The 16,984-nt window shown below is 26.2% G+C and overlaps 3 protein-coding genes across 4 annotated transcripts in view; all 3 read left to right on the top strand.

Annotated features, from left to right (window-relative positions):
• Positions 1-3,711, top strand: part of LOC126903170 (uncharacterized) — an 11,104-nt gene extending 7,393 nt beyond the window's left edge. Inside the window, exon 4 of one of the 2 annotated variants that reach the window (XM_050681195.1) lies at positions 2,342-3,711. In XM_050681195.1, the coding sequence (XP_050537152.1) occupies positions 2,342-3,421 (1,080 nt within the window). In that variant the 3' untranslated portion in view covers positions 3,422-3,711. Of the gene's footprint in view, positions 1-2,244 lie in introns of both variants that reach the window. The other variant, XM_050681192.1, reaches the window with a different exon arrangement.
• Positions 3,712-4,597: 886 nt separating this feature from the next.
• LOC126900958 (D-3-phosphoglycerate dehydrogenase) lies at positions 4,598-13,439 on the top strand. Its single transcript, XM_050676998.1, has 9 exons — positions 4,598-4,810; positions 4,877-5,040; positions 9,127-9,192; positions 10,108-10,261; positions 10,543-10,675; positions 10,970-11,076; positions 11,135-11,275; positions 13,144-13,267; positions 13,308-13,439. The coding sequence occupies exons 1-8, from the start codon at positions 4,664-4,666 to the stop codon at positions 13,240-13,242; spliced, it is 1,011 nt and encodes a 336-aa protein (XP_050532955.1). The 5' UTR covers positions 4,598-4,663; the 3' UTR covers positions 13,243-13,267; positions 13,308-13,439.
• A 104-nt stretch (positions 13,440-13,543) lies between these two features.
• Positions 13,544-16,978, top strand: LOC126900957 (uncharacterized; the record flags this gene model as incomplete). The annotated part of the gene is made up of 11 exons (XM_050676997.1): positions 13,544-13,809; positions 13,881-14,003; positions 14,121-14,284; positions 14,546-14,737; positions 14,875-15,005; positions 15,086-15,276; positions 15,531-15,741; positions 16,039-16,292; positions 16,399-16,653; positions 16,724-16,868; positions 16,927-16,978. Coding segments are annotated over exons 1-11 (1,836 nt in total), but the record flags the coding sequence as incomplete, so codon positions are not given.
• Positions 16,979-16,984: the final 6 nt, after the last annotated feature.

The raw sequence follows: 16,984 nt of genomic DNA on the forward strand, positions 1-16,984 counted from the left end.
TCCAATATTAAAAATAAAAATTATGGAAATTAATAATAAACTAGCTATTTAATTAACAAATTAAATTAGTTTAATGATGATAAACAAATGATTTAAACTTCTTTTAAAAAAAATATGTGTACTTTTTTTATAAAAAAATTCAAAATTTGGACTTGAGGCTTTATTTGAATAAAAGATTCAATAAAATTAGATATTTCGAACAAAAATTGTCTTTCTTTTGAACATTTTTTGGCAAAAATCTAATATTTATGTCTATATTCCTCCTTTTTTGAAGTGTGATAAAAAAAATAATTGGACTGCATTAATAACATTTTTAATAANTGAAGTGTGATAAAAAAAATAATTGGACTGCATTAATAACATTTTTAATAACAATGATGATGTTGAAACCACAATAATAAAAGTTTATATTTAAGCAACTTTTAATAAATAAAAGCTTTATGTTGGTTAAAAATCGATTATATTATTGAGACATATTTTTTTATGGCATTACTTAAAAAAGTGATGACGTGTATAATGAATTTGTTAAAGAAAACTAGAGCATTAACTCTTCATTGCGTCAAAGTGTGTATATTCATGACTACAAAAGTTGTTTTAAATTTTATGTGCAATAAGGGATCACTGTTAGAATTGTTGTAGAATACAATTTTTTTTATTTCAATGTCAAATTTTTAATTTATGTTGTGAGGAGTTAAATATTAATAATTCAATAATCTTCATGTTCATCCTACCTAGTTCCATGTGGATTTTTTTTTCTATTTAAAATTATCAGTCAAAGATGTCATTTTCATATAACTATATTTAAATGGGAGAAACCACGGAATATCAATAATCAATCTACTTATAAAAATATCCTTTCCATAAAAGTTTAATAAAAAATATGAATATGAAAGAATGGGTCTAGTTGTTTTTATTAAGATATTTTTATTTTTATTGTTAGAAATTTGTATAGAAATGTACTACAACTTAATATCTTTTCTACTTCATAAACTGTAAGAATACTAAGTATAACTTCGTTATTTAACTTAGCATTATTGATTTATTTTTTATAATTATTTAAATGAATAATCATCGCAAGTATCTAATAACAAATGTTTTAAAAAAAGTCCATCTTTTAGTGGCTTTAATCCTGTTTCCATTATGTTTTTAATTATTTTAGTCATACTTGATATTTTCCTGTTAATGTTAAAATTTACAGTACAAATATTTTAAATAATTATTAAAATACATTAGATTATAACTTGATGAGATTTGAAATTTGTTACAATATATTATCTTTGAAAGAAAAAATTGTACTTATGAGTAAATAAAATAAAATTAGTATAATTTATTTTATTTAGATAGCAAAATAAAATTTAGATAAAAAAACCAAGTACATTGTCTTTAAATAAATATAGAACCACAGCAAGATATTTTTCAAATAGAAAATAGAAAATTTCATTTTTTACATTTAATAAGTTTTATTCATAATACTTTTTATTATAATTTTTATTCTAAACATTAAATTTCTTCATTGTTTTTATAATTAATATCAAAAATATTAATTAATATTAAAATTAATATCAAACTATGAATTGCAGTAAAATTCTTGTATTCAATACAACGCTTTAGGGAAAACTTAGTCGATGATCAAAAAAATTATTTTGTCTTTCATTCGCGTATTTGATGACTGAACATAAAACAAAACAACCTGTGCATATGTTATATCTACTAAAATGATAAAAATTGCTATCAGATTTCAATCATAATTGGTTATTATTATTATTTAAGTTATTTTGTACCAATATTCAATTTATCAGAATGTACTCGTCTAGTTATTAAGGTTGCCAAGTAAGGTAGGTTTGCCTTTTAACGCTACAATAGATACATATTATTTAATACTCAGGTAAAAATTAATCCAAAATTAAATATAATTGAGGGGTTCCAAAAAATAAAAAGTTATTTACAGAAATTCAGTAAGTAAGGAAACGGGTTTATATTGTTCTCATTGTTAGTAACAATTGACATGTTTCCTGACTCACTGAACATTTTGGATTCCATTAAAAAAAAAATCTACGTGGCGACAAATATTTCAAGCATAATCCTTTATTTAAGAATTTCAAAAATTAATATAAGATACACATTATTTAAAAAAATCATCTAATCATTATTTATTTGACAAAAACAATTTTAACATTTTACTTTTTATCATTTGAAACATTTAGTGTTTATTTTTTCGTAACGAATTCTTATTTTATTTTTCAGTGGTATAGATGCGTGTAGAATTATTAAACCAGAACTATCAAAAAAATTTTCTAAAGAAGTTACTATTACTCCAATTGAGAACAAAGAAAGTAATGAGGTTATATCTTTGTTAAAAAAACTGCCTGCTATATCTTTTGCAATAATTAAGCCTGAACCGGAGTTTAAAGTACCTCAAACTCCTCCTTTGCTATCTTCTACATCACGAACCCCTGTTAAATGTATTCGTTCGAAGAAACCTAAAGAACTTCAGAATAGAAGCTTATCATCCGAGAACAATTTTAAACAGCCTTTACCGCCAGACAATAAAAAAATTGTGGTAACTCCTAAACCTCTTAGAGAACGAAATGTTCCTTCGTCTTCACTACAAAAATGCCGAACCTTGTCGTTTCCTCTACAAGGAAATATTTTGCAACAACAACACACAAAGCAACGGAATTCCCCTTCAACTTCTGTACCAAACATAAAGACACCGAAATCAACACCAAAAAAACGTACTCCAAACCAGCAAGTAAAAACTAAACAAATGCAGAAAAATGTTGATGATAAAACCCAAAAAGAATGTGAGACATCAGAAATATCTCTTGAGAAAATACCCTCAACGCTTCCGGACAATAAGGAGAATGTTCCCAGAACAAGTTCTCCTAACAGTTTATTTACTACAATTGGCAAAAATGATACGACGGAACCATCTGTTAATAATAGCTACACATTAATGGACTTGTCAGTCGATGGTAAGATTAACATAACGCCCGCTGCAGCTCCGTCTTGGGATCTTGATAACTCCAGTGTACCCGAGTACGATAAGTTCGTTATGGGTATCGGTGATACCACTCCTTCGCCGTGCAGCTCGTCAACCGATTATGGTACAACTTCCACCATGTCGGAACTGTTGCCCGACATGGTTGAGCCAGAAAATAGGTCCACGCCATCATCTCAGTTCTGGTATGAAGATATAACCAAGTCGCTTGGCCAAAACTCTGTGGAATTTCCCGTGAACGGATATTTGAACGAAAATGATATAAAAACAACAGCTGCTGACGACGCACAAACTTTGCAAAAGATTAGAAATCGCTTTTGTGATTTAACAAATACTGTGTTATGCAATAATGAACCATGGAAAGATAAAAAAAGAGTTGCACAACAAGAAGAATCGTTCAAAAAATCAAAACTTGAATAAAAAATTAAAAATTTTATTGGATTGTGATAATAACAACATACGAAAAACAAAAAAATTAAATCTACTTAAAAATTCTACTAGAAAATTATTATACTATGTGATTCGAAGTAATTTAAAAATAATTTTATTTTTTATAAATAGTCCTTTCATTTTAATCTGTTATATTGTCTTGTTTAATTTATTACTCTTATTAATTTTTACAAGAATAATTTTAATTAATTTTTAGCAGTTAATTAGAAAAAAACCTTCTATTAGAAAAATTTTGTTGTTAAAATTTTCTGTGATTTTTTTAAACGTTTAAATACGCTTAGCACGCCAACTTAGTGTTAATACATGTTGTCTTTTAAGTTATATACGTGTACTATTTAAAATAGATTCTTTCATTAACACTTTGTTGAAATAAATTAGTACTTTATTGCCTATTTACCTGTATTTTGTATCGACCAGTTAATGTATTTTTAAGTAATATCAACTTACAATTAATGTATGTTAGATGTTAAATATTTTTTATGGGGTTTAATTATTATTTATTGCTTATTTAATTTTANAATATTTTTTATGGGGTTTAATTGTTATTTATTGCTTATTTAATTTTAAAGGACTGATGATAAAAATTTGTCAACTGTTTTGTATTTGTTATTTATTTTCTTCAGTTAAATATGTAAGGTCGGTATTCCCAATATCTCGTACTTCCTAAATAAACTTATAAGTTATAACATCTGGCTGAGCTGTATGTTAAATGTCATGTGTTAGAGTTATGCGTTATATAGTTTTAGGTTCACCCAATTATTCTTAGTAACGAATTATTTTAAATATCTTATTATTTCTTCACAAAAGCGTCATTATGTTTGTGTAAGGCTCGTGAATATATAATATTTATTTATTTATAATCGTATATATAATTGTTTAAAAAATCCTGTTACATCGTGTTTCAAATAGTGAAAATAAAAACTATAAAGTAAAAAACTATAGTATAAGTGTAGAAATGATTAAAATACAATTAAATCAAAGTATTTCATAGGGTTAAATGGAGCCGATTGTGCTTTGTACACATCGTTATATTTTATTGATAGATAAGAAATTCCAAACGAAATGGCATGCGACTTATTAATGTTACAGTAATTTTAACTAGTGGTTTTCGAACCACTTGCTATAAATCATTATTGAAAAACCAGTCGGGCTACTCACCAGTGTCACGAGTGTGTTTTATTTCACTTGTGTCTTGTACACCGTTCAGTAATCATGTCTGCTAACCCACGTGTGCTCATTAAGAAAGTGCTCATCAGCGATGCTTGCGATGCTGCTTGCGCCACTGTCTTAGAAAACAACGGTATCAAAGTACGATCAATGTACAAATTGTCCACTGAAGCTCTCATAGATGAGTTAAAAGTAAGAAAATGTTTCTAACTTAAATAATTGTGGTGTTATAAAAAACCGATTTCTTTTTTCAATCAGACTGGGTCGTATGATGGGTTGGTAGTTAGATCCGAAACAAAAGTGACCAAAGAAGTATTGGAGGCTGGAGCACAGTATGGCCTGAAGGTTGTCGGTAGAGCCGGTACTGGAGTGGATAACATCGACTTGGAGTCGGCAACTAATATGGGTGTTTTGGTTCTTAAGTAAGTACAACTGATTTGTAAATCATAAATATTATTTATTGACGGATTTCTTAATATTTGTTTAAAGGGTTAAACATTTAGAGAATTTACTAATTCGTGTATAATGTTGAGTAAATTATCTATCTTATGAAAGATTTTTGTTTTTAAAACTCTTATTGGTGTTAAGAAATAATTTTGAGGGGCTTTATAGTATTTATTATTTTTAATTCTTTTATTATTTTAATCATCGTAATTGATTTTATATTAACGGGTGATAATATGATAATAATTTTATCAGTGAATACAAATCCGTATTTAAGTTGTGGTTTTAAGGGTAAAGTTATGCCCAGCAGCATTCGTTAAAACTTTTACACTTATTATGTATAAATGACCTTTTATTACATACAAATTGATAAATAGATCAAATGCATCAGGATGGAAAAATTATGTTACCGCTCCCGTTAATTTTTGAAAATTGAGCTTGAGACTAAATAAAATTCATACTTTAATTTAGTGTTATTTTTATTCTTGTATTGATTTAATTATATATTTTATTATATCATTATTATTATTATTATTATTTTATTTTATAATTATATATATTTTTAAATTATTCTTTTATCATAATAATTGAGTAGATGATAGACAATACGATAAATGAGATATCGTGTTTTTATCGGTATTCTATTTATTCGTGTTATTAGTAGCATATAGTGAATTGAAAGGGCTAAAATACGTCTAATGATACATTCTGGTGGTTCTGTTGATTATTGTACTGAAAAGTAGAATATTCTTTAAAATTTTAATATTGAATTATCAGATATCGGAAAAAAGTAATTTCGACCCAGCCCTATTTTTAAGTTTAAAATTGATTTTAGAAATCAAGGAGCGCTATCATACGTATACGGGATTAAATTAACTTTTTTAGTCATCATATAAATTGTAAGGAGGGTTATTACTCTTCAATCTATATTTTCGTTCTTGGATATGATCCTCGAGCTATTAATAGTTTGCATAAGAATTATGTAATTTCTTAAAATCAAATATTTAAATAGAACAAAAAAAATTCTTTATAAGTTTAATTTCTATTTTAACATCTATTTTAAATTTAATAACTATACAGAAAATAGTTAAAATATTATTCTACACCAAGTTTTTTAAACATAATAGTTTGATGAGTGAAAGACAATTTTCGGGTTTTTTTTATGTTTAAGTATTTAATATCCTATATAAATAATTCGGTTAAAACGAAGATGTTCAAAAACAGAAATTTTTAAAATAAATCTGAAAAAATAATAATTAATTTGTATTCCAAAATATTTCCTGATTGATTAAATGAGAGATTTTCCTAATAATATGAATAGTTTTTGAATGTATTTTTGTTATTTCACTTTTAAAATACTCAAATTTAATAACTACTTTGATTAACACTTGAATGAATTATTCGTTCAATTTATATATACAATGTAAATCGTTGCATATAATGTTTGGAATTTTTTCGCGGAAGAAAACATTTTTTATTAATTTTATTTTAAATAGGTAATGGTTAGATGAATTTCTTTGAAGCAATTGAGATAAACTTTTGTTAATTTACAAAGCGTTTTATTGTTCTTAATTAAATGTGTGTCATGTTTTATATAGATAAGAAAGTTATTTATCAATTTAGTCTATTAACTCTTAACAATTAATATTAACACTTACAATCTAATTATTTCAATTGGCTTGCTCGATTTTAACGATTTAACACTGAAATGTTTAATTGATACATATATGCATGTATTAAGTAATACTTTACGTTTAATAAGTTAATATATTTTTCCAAATAATACTGAAATAGTGAATACTTTTTAATTTTTACCATTAATTTTACCTTATTTTAATATACTATAGTATAATTTTTAAAAAAAAATTACCATGTGTCACAATGAAACTATGATATAAATTGAATTTATATCCCACAAGATTTTTATATTCATTTTTTTACACTTATTACTGAGCATGCAAATGCTGGTCAATAGAAGTTATAACAATTTAAAGTTTGCATATAAGGCTATTATCAGACCGCGCGCACGTGTGGCAGTTTGATTTTGTCGGGGCACTGCCTTTCAGTCCAACGAGTTTTATTAGGTTAGTATTTGGCTAGATTTTCTGTTCTCTAGGGGTTTGAGGGCGTGATACAGTGAGATGAAAGCAGTTTTATCACGTCAAAATTGATATCAATAAGAAATTTAACTTTTAAATTATAAATAGGATTGTATCTTATGTATTTGAAATCACCGATTTCAAATTTGAAATTTTTTTTTGCTCCATTACAAGGAGGGTTTAATTTTGTTATTTAGTTAATTTTTACTGTTATATATCAATATATGTATATATTTTTTTAGGCTTTTAAGTTCAAAATCGGCATCACTTTTTAAATTTTATCTTTTTTCTTAAAAGTACCTTCGATATAAATTTTTTACTCCTCGCCCCTTATATTTTAATATAAATGATGTATTTATATGTAGAATGACCCATTTATCATAAACCATTTAATTAATCACAGGTATCAATAATTTTTAAATTCTTTCTTTTTCTTTTTGGTTACTTTTAGTTAAATATTTATTTTTGAATTATTAGTTAATTATGTAAGATTTTTTAAGTTTATCCCTTAATCCTTAAAAGGGTTTCAACTATGTTTTTTTCAAATGATAACATATTTTGCATTTATTAAAATATTTGAGGTTATTTTTTTAAATAATAAATTGCATTTTAATTTATAATATATTAAGTTCATTTGTTTACTAAACATAAAACTGTAAAATTTTGAATTTTTGAGTTAAAATACATGTATAATATACGATAATGATAATGTATAATGTATAATATAATATAATATACTAATCGGTAGCTAATGAAAATACGGATTTTTCATTTTTATGACTTGTACATGTTGAATACTTGAGTTATATAATAGTAAAATCTTTTATAATTATATTAACTAACAACTTAAAACTAAGTAACAACTTTTATAAGAAAAATTATATAGATACTGAATTTACAGTATACTTATAATATAATTTTACCATAGCGATATCTATTTTTAAAATATAATAGTTTGAGTTTTGGCGCATTTTATTTTACATTTTATTCTAATATGCGTGAGCCCCCATCCCATAGGAGTCCCGTAAAGGATTGAATCAGTCACCGGAAATGGAAAGCATATATGACCCCAAAATTTTGTTCAAACTAATAATATTTGTTTGCAAATTGCATATTATTAAGAAAAATATCGAAAAATTGATCTTGAAGACAAAAATGAAGGAGTATAGGTTTCCCAATTTACAATCTTATTTATATATACTCTCAAAAAGAGTTTTTTTGCTTTATAAACCGTTAACAAAAACTACATTCGCAAGGTTATTAATGGAGTGCTCGAAGTCTAATAACAGAGTTATATGCTAACTTAAAAGTACTATGACTTTCCAACTATACTTGAATAACATTTTATTTTTGAATATTCGTAATCAGTGAAAATAAAACAAATCGATTAAAAAAATGAAAAAAATTGTGTAGTAGCTAAACTGAATTTGTTCCGAAACTATCTACTGTGATTTAAAATTTTTAAAAATAACTAATAAATCTAAACAAAACTATTAACGCTTTTACAAAAAATTACAATCCCACTAATAGTTAACTTATACAAAATATACGTTTCTGGCAATCCACGCAGACAATCTAAACGAAATTAAAGCAGATATATTCCTTAATTAATAAAAGAATTTAATAATAAAATAAAAGAAACAGTGTTTTTTTTTTTATAACTAGAAGCTATGTCTTTGGTTAACTATGTTTTTCATACCAATCATAATCTTGACATTCTTGTTGTTCTAATTTGTAACAGATTGTATAATATAAATAAAAAAATAAAACAAATACTGTGCATTTAAACGCGGATCCAGAAAACAATCTTTATCAAAGATTTTGTCTCTTTTTATTAGTTATAATTTTTTATTTTTAGAGAAAGTCTTGTATTAATGACATGTAGAAATTACTAGGTAATTTTATTGTATTTATTGAAACAAATAATTTTTTTTATGAATATTTACTTTATTTTATATATTTCAGTACTCCCGGTGGTAATTCAAACAGTGCGTGCGAATTAACATGTACGTTTATCATGTCATTGGCCAGGTAATTCCATTATTTTTGTATAAACTCTATAATTTTAAGTTTCAATAATCAAAGTATAAAAAAATCATCGAGTAGAGCAAATCAATTTGATACTTATAAATGTTATCTGAATTCAATACTTAAAATATTGCGAAATCAGTTTAAAAATAAAATTTTATAAGTATATCAACCATTTAATTAAAAAAAATTAAATGTACTTTGATGTTAAAGTACCCACACGAATTTTTGTTGAAAGTTTTAAAAAAAAGTATTTTAATTAAATTTGGAAGTGTATATAGGATTTTTTTATTGTTATATGTTTCTTTATATAATCTCAATTTCTTTATTGACTCCGATTAAAGAAGCAAAGGTTAGTGACTTCTATTTCTATTGCCAAAAAGTTAATATTTTGCACGAACAATGTGATTTATAGCTATAACAATGTGTATTATAGCTTATTAATAATGATATACATAATAAATGAATCATAAACTAAAATAAATGATTAATTAATATTGAGGCATTCGAAGTCAGAAACAAATCTTAAATCTTACCCAACTCAAATTTAGTTGTTATTTTACTATATATAATTCGTAAAACAATTTTTTGTTTTGAACACCAAAGTTTAATTAGGGAAAAAATTTTTTTAGTTGCCTAATAAAATAAAAGGCGTTGATAGGTGTAAAGTAAAAGGTCTCGGTGGTACATATAAAAACTTAAAGTGTTATTGATCCTAGACAAATTAAAAAAAAATTGTTTTAACTTAGTAATTATTCAAGCTTTAACAACTCATAAGTTTAAGTATTAATTTTAATATACCTTTCTCTGAGTACACTACTGATTTCAAGTAAAAATGTTAAAATATCTTAATAATTTTTTACTATGAAACATTTTTTGAATGAAAAATAATTTTTATAATTGTCTTGATTATTTAAGGCATGTTCCTCAAGGCTGTCAGTCTTTAAAAGAAGGTAGATGGGACAGAAAGTTATACATGGGAACTGAACTTAAAAACAAAACTCTAGCAATTTTAGGATTAGGAAGAATTGGTCGCGAAGTAGCTTATAGGATGCAGGCTTTTGGAATGAAGGTAAATTAATTTTTAACAAACTAATATTTATTTAATTTTTACAATTTTAATCGATATGCATTAGTTATTTAAGTATTTATAACATATTAAAACTCTTGAAGTTCTATTACAATAAAATATGATAATGTTTGTTGTGTTTACAAAAGCGAAGCCCTTTAGTTATCTAATAATCATATGTTAATTTAGTTTTCAGCTATGCTAATTCATACAACTTTTATTTATGTAACTATTTACTGACTAATTTTCTTTTGTTTGTAACATATATTAATATAATATTTTAGGTTATTGGCTACGATCCTATTATAACCAAAGAATCTGCTGCAGGGTTTGGGGTGGAATTGCTTAGCCTAGAAGAAATTTGGCCAATTTCCGATTATATCACAGTGCATACACCATTAATACCACAAACTAAAAGTATATTTTTATAATAATCAACAATATACAGGTCTGTATTCAAACATTCTACACCCCAAGGCAAACATTCTTTACTTTTTCTATATTATTATGTTAATAATCGCAAGACCTTAACTACCGTTTTGAAAAATAAGTTTTGGTGATTACAATAAATTTAGTAAATACTTAACTCTACGCCCTCAAATACAGACTTGATAATAGTTAACTTGTTAAAAAGTGTAAATGCTATTAATTTTTTTTTCAGATCTANAGATAACTTGTTAAAAAGTGTAAATGCTATTAATTTTTTTTCAGATCTACTAAACGACGATGTATTTATCAAATGTAAAAGAGGAGTAAAGATTATAAATGTTGCCAGAGGAGGAATTGTTGATGAAGCAGCACTGTATAGAGCATTAAATGTAAGATTTAGATTATAAATCTTATACTAATTTTTCTAAATACGTTGTATAATTTTAGAATGGACAGTGCGACGGCGCAGGGTTAGATGTATTAACAGAGGAACCGCCTAAGAGCGCTGAACTCAAAAGCCTAATAGCACATCCTAAAGTTATTGCTACTCCTCATTTAGGTGCTTCTACATTAGAAGCCCAAATAAAAGTAAATATATTTTTTTTATACATTTGTTTGTCAGATCAAATAAATATAAAGTAATTCTATAACCATGCATAGTCTCAAGATCGTTCTTTAGTGGCGTATTTAGAAATTTATCACGGGAAAGGTCTCAATTACTTTTAGTATGTAATGTAGTGGGAAGTTTCATTTTTTCATTTTCCTCAACTTCCATAATTTTGTTAATGGGGATTGTCCGGACTCTGTTTCTATTGCTCATTTTTTCTTTTTCGTATTATAATAATTAAAATATGTTAATGTATCTGTTAGGAAAGAAAAATTAATAAATTTACCAAAATGACCTTAAAATGTTAAGATCAAGGCAGCTGCCTAATTTAGCTGGGGTCAAAAGTAATGTTGTCCTGAGTAAAGTTTTAAAAAAAATAGTCATAATTTTTTGGGAACGAAATTATCATAATGGCTAGAAGAGCCTAGCTGTACTTTGAAAAATATATTGGGTATAATCATTTTCTTAAATGATTAATTTTGGTTAACCAGATCAAACCTAGTGTAAAAATAGACGGCATAATTTAGATTCGGTCTAAAGAATGTGAAGATCCCCAACTTGTGTCACTATTAAACAAAACAAAAAAAGTTTTCCATTTTGATTGTTATCTTAGTTGCCATTTTTATGTATTATTGAGGAAAAAAGGTCATCAACTTAGATGTGGCTTGCGGACCTCTTAAGTCCTCTTCTAAACCCACGCCTAGCGTAATTATACGGATTTTTTCAGTTTTCTAAAATGTTTTATTTAACCTTTTATTGATATAATATGGATGAATTTCGTCAAACAAAAATAATAACTTAGAAGATTTAAGCGATTATGAGCAAAGCGAGAAGTTTTTTTATCTTTCAGAATACAAAAACTCCTTCCTCGAAAAATTGAAGTAACTCTATGGCTAGAGGGTATTTAAATAATACTGTCATGTAGTCACAGTTTTTAAATTATGTACAAAGCATTACTCTGTTATGAGTCATTTTAAATGTATAATTGTCGTTTAAGGTCAGAGAGCAAAGGACAATTCATTTTTATTTAACCATAGTGTGTATGAAATAGGCCGCGTTTTTTATTATCATTAAACAGAGATAGTATTAAAGAGTCTTATTTCCATTCGTTAATAAATCTAGCGCCTTTATTTTACTTTACTTAGTTAATTTATTGACTCTATTGATAATTTTACAAAGTATGAATAGCCAACAGATAATCTTGATTTATTCTGAGATTGGTGTCATTTTTATCAACAACTGAATTAATTGAATCTTTGCAATGTCAAAAAGTTTAAAAATCGAGATTTTTTTTATTTCAGATTAAGAATTTATATTAATGAATAAATTTTTAAAAAATTAAGAAAAGTCTTTTTAAATGTGCAAACTTTAGCACTGCTAACGGGAAGTGGATAGTTTGGCGATAGCCTCGTTTTTTTTTTAACATTTTCTGGTTGATTATAAAACATTTTTGTTTGAAATAATTTGAAAATTGTTACAGGATTCACTTCATTCCTCCCTTCCAGTCACTATTTATATAAATATTATTATATAATTGACATTCATTGGAGACTGATTTTTAGTCATAATCCGTCTATAAGCAATATATATTGAGGAAAACTTAAGTCATGTCAAAAAAAATCAATTTTATAATTCACATTTTGTGATTTATTAAGCAATTTTAACAATCTCATGTAAATGAGTACGTTTGTACCGTCATTGTTTTGGTAAATTTATTCAGGTGATATTTAAAGAAAATAAGCGAAACATTACCTTAGCCTACTGATAGTATTACTTTCTAATAATTTGCTACCTTTCAAATAGCACTAGCGAAAATTAAAACATTTGTTTATAATATATGTTATTTCAGGTTGCTGAAGAAGTAGCTCAACAGTTCGTTGCTTTAAGTAATCCCAACAGCAAGTATTCATTGAACGGACTGGTCAATAAAATTAAGAACGGTGCTTGACGAGATTTTTTTTAAGTGTATATACNAAGAACGGTGCTTGACGAGATTTTTTTAAGTGTATATATTTTTATACATGTTGTTTTTGTAAAACTTAGTTGATTTATTTAATTATGACCCATAATAGTTGTTTTAATAAACACAATATTTAATATTATAAACGCTTGTATGATAATAAACGGCTCATTTATTAGACTTTATTTTTGTAATCTCAATTATGAACTGCAGTATATTATGATATCGCGTACAGTTTGTGTAAAAACAAACATTGAAAACAATAGTATACACGTAATTACGTGCAATAACATTAGGTAAAAGATAAGTTCCTTCAAACAAGGTCCCAACAGTTTTCCTCCTCTTTAAAACACCCACTAGTCAAAACATTTCATACGACTTTTGACGTCTAGTAGTCGGACATAATCGTGCGTGCTGGTCAAAAATAATAATTAAAAATGTCAAAAGAAAAAACAAAAGTCGAAGAAGATGGATCCATTCAGAGATTGTGTAAAAAATTCAATATTAATTATAATTTAATTATGTTAAAAGTGACTCTCTTTTTGATGTATGGAGGTGAGTAATGTAGTTAAAGTTGAAAATACTTCATATTTACACATATACTGTTTTACCTTATTTTAAAATAGCTACTTCATCATTATTACCATACTTGACTATTCATATGCAGAGCATCGGTTTATCTGTAGAAGAAATAGCTATTGTATACCTAGCACTACCTCTAACGACTTTTTTAGCTCCGCCTGTATCAGGTACTAATGTTAAATATTTATAATACAGATCATTATTAATGTCCATTTTAGTATTAATTCATATAATTAATCAATAAAAAACCGAATTTGTGAAAAATAAAAAAATAACTGTCTTAGGATTCCTAGTCGACAAATTTGGTCAATATAAGCCAGTTTTGTTCATATCTTTAGCTTTAAATGCAATTTTTCATCATTCTCTAATATTAATACCTCAAACAGAAACACCTGGAGCAATACCATCAGCATATGTTATGAGACATCCTGAATCTGGTAAAGTCGATGTAAGTGAACATTTTTTATTTTTATGTAAAAAAAATAGAATTTAAGAAAATTTATTATAAATTCTAAGATTGACTATGGAAATTTTAACAATATTATAAAATATAATATAAGGTATAATTTTGTAGATAGAATATATAAATATATAGGGTTTGAATAAAACCGTCATTTTGGAACTAAAAAAAACAAAATTTCAACAATATTTAATAAAAGCTGAATATTTTTAAAAATTAAAAAAACTTTTAATAAATAACCTTTTAAAGGTTTGGTGGAGCCCATGTCCTAGTCGTGAGTGTCCAGAGGATGAGGAAATTAATTTGGTATTAGACGAATGTGATGACCACTGTTTAATGAGAGACTACAGTATACCACGCGAAGAAAATGATTTAGTACCTAAGATCGAACAAAGTATAGCTGTTAGGCCACCGACATTTATAGCCGGATCTCCACCCCAAGTATACAAACAAAAATATTGTTATAAAATTTACAAGTAAAATAAATCTATGAATTAAATAATTTGTAGCATTGGTACATCATATTAATGTTTAAATTTGTATATTTTTATTTGATTAATAATTCTATCTTTTTTAAGCAATCATTGCCAAATTGCATAATGCCATCTTCAAATCATCCAGGTTCGAGTCATAACCAAGGAGTTGATGAAAAAGACTTATTTTTCATTTATGAGAAAACAAAGCAAGCTAGAAATTTGACAAAATCATCGTGAGAAAATATAATTTATACACTATTATTTATTTAAAAACTTTCAAATAATTTACATTTATAACGTTGAATTTGCGCAGAACAAAAAAATCTGATACCAAGAAAAAAGTAAGAATGGGAGTTCTGCTCAATGGTAATGAAACAGTAAATGAAATAGCAAATATAGGAGCTGGACTTAATAATGTCAATGTGACATCTACTAAAAAAGAAGCTACTGTGTTTGTAGTTTTAGATATGCACCCAGGTCTAATGGATCCAACAGAAACATTAGGTAAGATATTACTTAGATATGTTTATATTACTATTTATAGGGTAGAATTTAGGAATCAGAGTGGCAGCTCTGAGTCAGAACCATTGGACCAATGCATAGTTGGATAATTAAGAGTTACAAACATTTATTCCTATTTCACTAATAAAATTAGCAACCTTTCTTGATTATAATTAACAAATAAAAAGTCATCAAGTTATATTACTCTGATTAGGTATTATTATTTTTATAATATTTATATATATTATATTATAAAGGAATGGAGTTGCCTGAACCAGATCAGGATGAACAAGTCACTGATTTTCGTCAACATTTTTCATCAGATATGTTAATTTCATCAGGAGTTAATTTTACTGCACTTCTTGATCATGATTTGCGTTGTGGAGGAAGAGTATTAGCAACAAATTTGACTTACAACAAACTTAAAGAATTGGCAGCTGATTGTATGCTTCAAAAATGTATATTTAGGTAACTTTATCAAATTCAATGTAGTTTTGAACTTTTATGTTTAAAAATATTTTAACATATATAAATTGTTTCCTTTGATCTTTAGAATAAATTTTGAATGAAATGAAATAATAAAATATTATTATATGGCGACGGACTAACCACCCGTCCCGTAGTATAAATGGTTAAGAAACCTCCTTTGGGGGAGGCCGCTATGGCCTTTAATGGGCTAATAAAAACGTAATAAAAAAAAAAAAATTATAAGTATTTATTTATACACTTTGATTGGTATCTAATGGTATTTATTTTATTTTATAGAACTGGAGGTCCTGAACGTTGTCCCCCTGAATACAAACCATCAAATGAAAAAGTATTTTGGATATATTTTGGGTTACGATTTATAGGTACTACTATGTTATCAGCATCAGTAACAGTTATGGATCCAATAGCTTTAAATCTTATACAAAGATACGGTGGACAATTTGGAAGGGAAAGATTATTTTCTACAGCTGGTATGGCATTATTTTCTCCATTAACTGGGTGGTTAATAGATAAAATGAGTGCAAAAAAAGGTATTTATAATATTAATTAAACTTTATATGATAATGTTTGATTATTAATCAAATCATGTTAAATAAAGATCATAGTAAATAAAAATAACTTCACATTTTTTTATAGGTTACACGGACTATTCTTCAGCATTTTACACTTATGATATATTACTTCTATTTTCGATGATAACTCTCTTAATGATGCCAGTTGGTATCAAAATGCCAGCTGATCATATTTTAAAAGATATGATAAGATTATTAAAGTTACCCCATGTAATAGCTTTTTTATTTTTTTTGTTTGTTCTTGGAAATTGTTGGGGTTTTATTGAGTCTTATTTATTTTTATACCTTAAAGAATTAGGTGCATCAAATTATTTGCTAGGCAAGTATTGGTAAAAATAGTAAAAGCTAAAAGAAAATATTAATTAAATTATTTTTAATATTGTTTGAAGGTATTACAGTATCAGTGGCAACAATAAGTAGTGTACCGTTTTTATATGGAGCAGAAAAAATTTCAAAAAAAATTGGCCATGTAAATATTATAGTAATAGCATTCTTTTCTCATGCTGCTAGGTTAATGGGATATTCATACATAGAGTAATAAAGGAATAAAAAATTTATTATAGCAAATAATTTAATTACAATTTTTTCACAGAGATCCTTGGTGGGTTTTCCCATTTGAAGCTATTGAATCCTTAGCAGTTCATTTGATG

The sequence above is a fragment of the Daktulosphaira vitifoliae genome, unplaced genomic scaffold, assembly GCF_025091365.1.
Source record: "Daktulosphaira vitifoliae isolate Bord-2020 unplaced genomic scaffold, ASM2509136v1 Scaffold_3, whole genome shotgun sequence".
Lineage (NCBI taxonomy): Eukaryota > Metazoa > Arthropoda > Insecta > Hemiptera > Phylloxeridae > Daktulosphaira > Daktulosphaira vitifoliae.

Coding starts and splice junctions, on each gene's coding strand:
- LOC126900958 (XM_050676998.1), top strand. CDS start 4,664: ATGTCTGCTAACCCACGTGTGCTCATTAAGAAAGTGCTCATCAGCGAT. Junction 5,041..9,126: donor ATGGGTGTTTTGGTTCTTAA/GTAAGTACAACT, acceptor TATATATTTCAG/TACTCCCGGTGGTAATTCAA. Junction 9,193..10,107: donor TTTATCATGTCATTGGCCAG/GTAATTCCATTA, acceptor TGATTATTTAAG/GCATGTTCCTCAAGGCTGTC.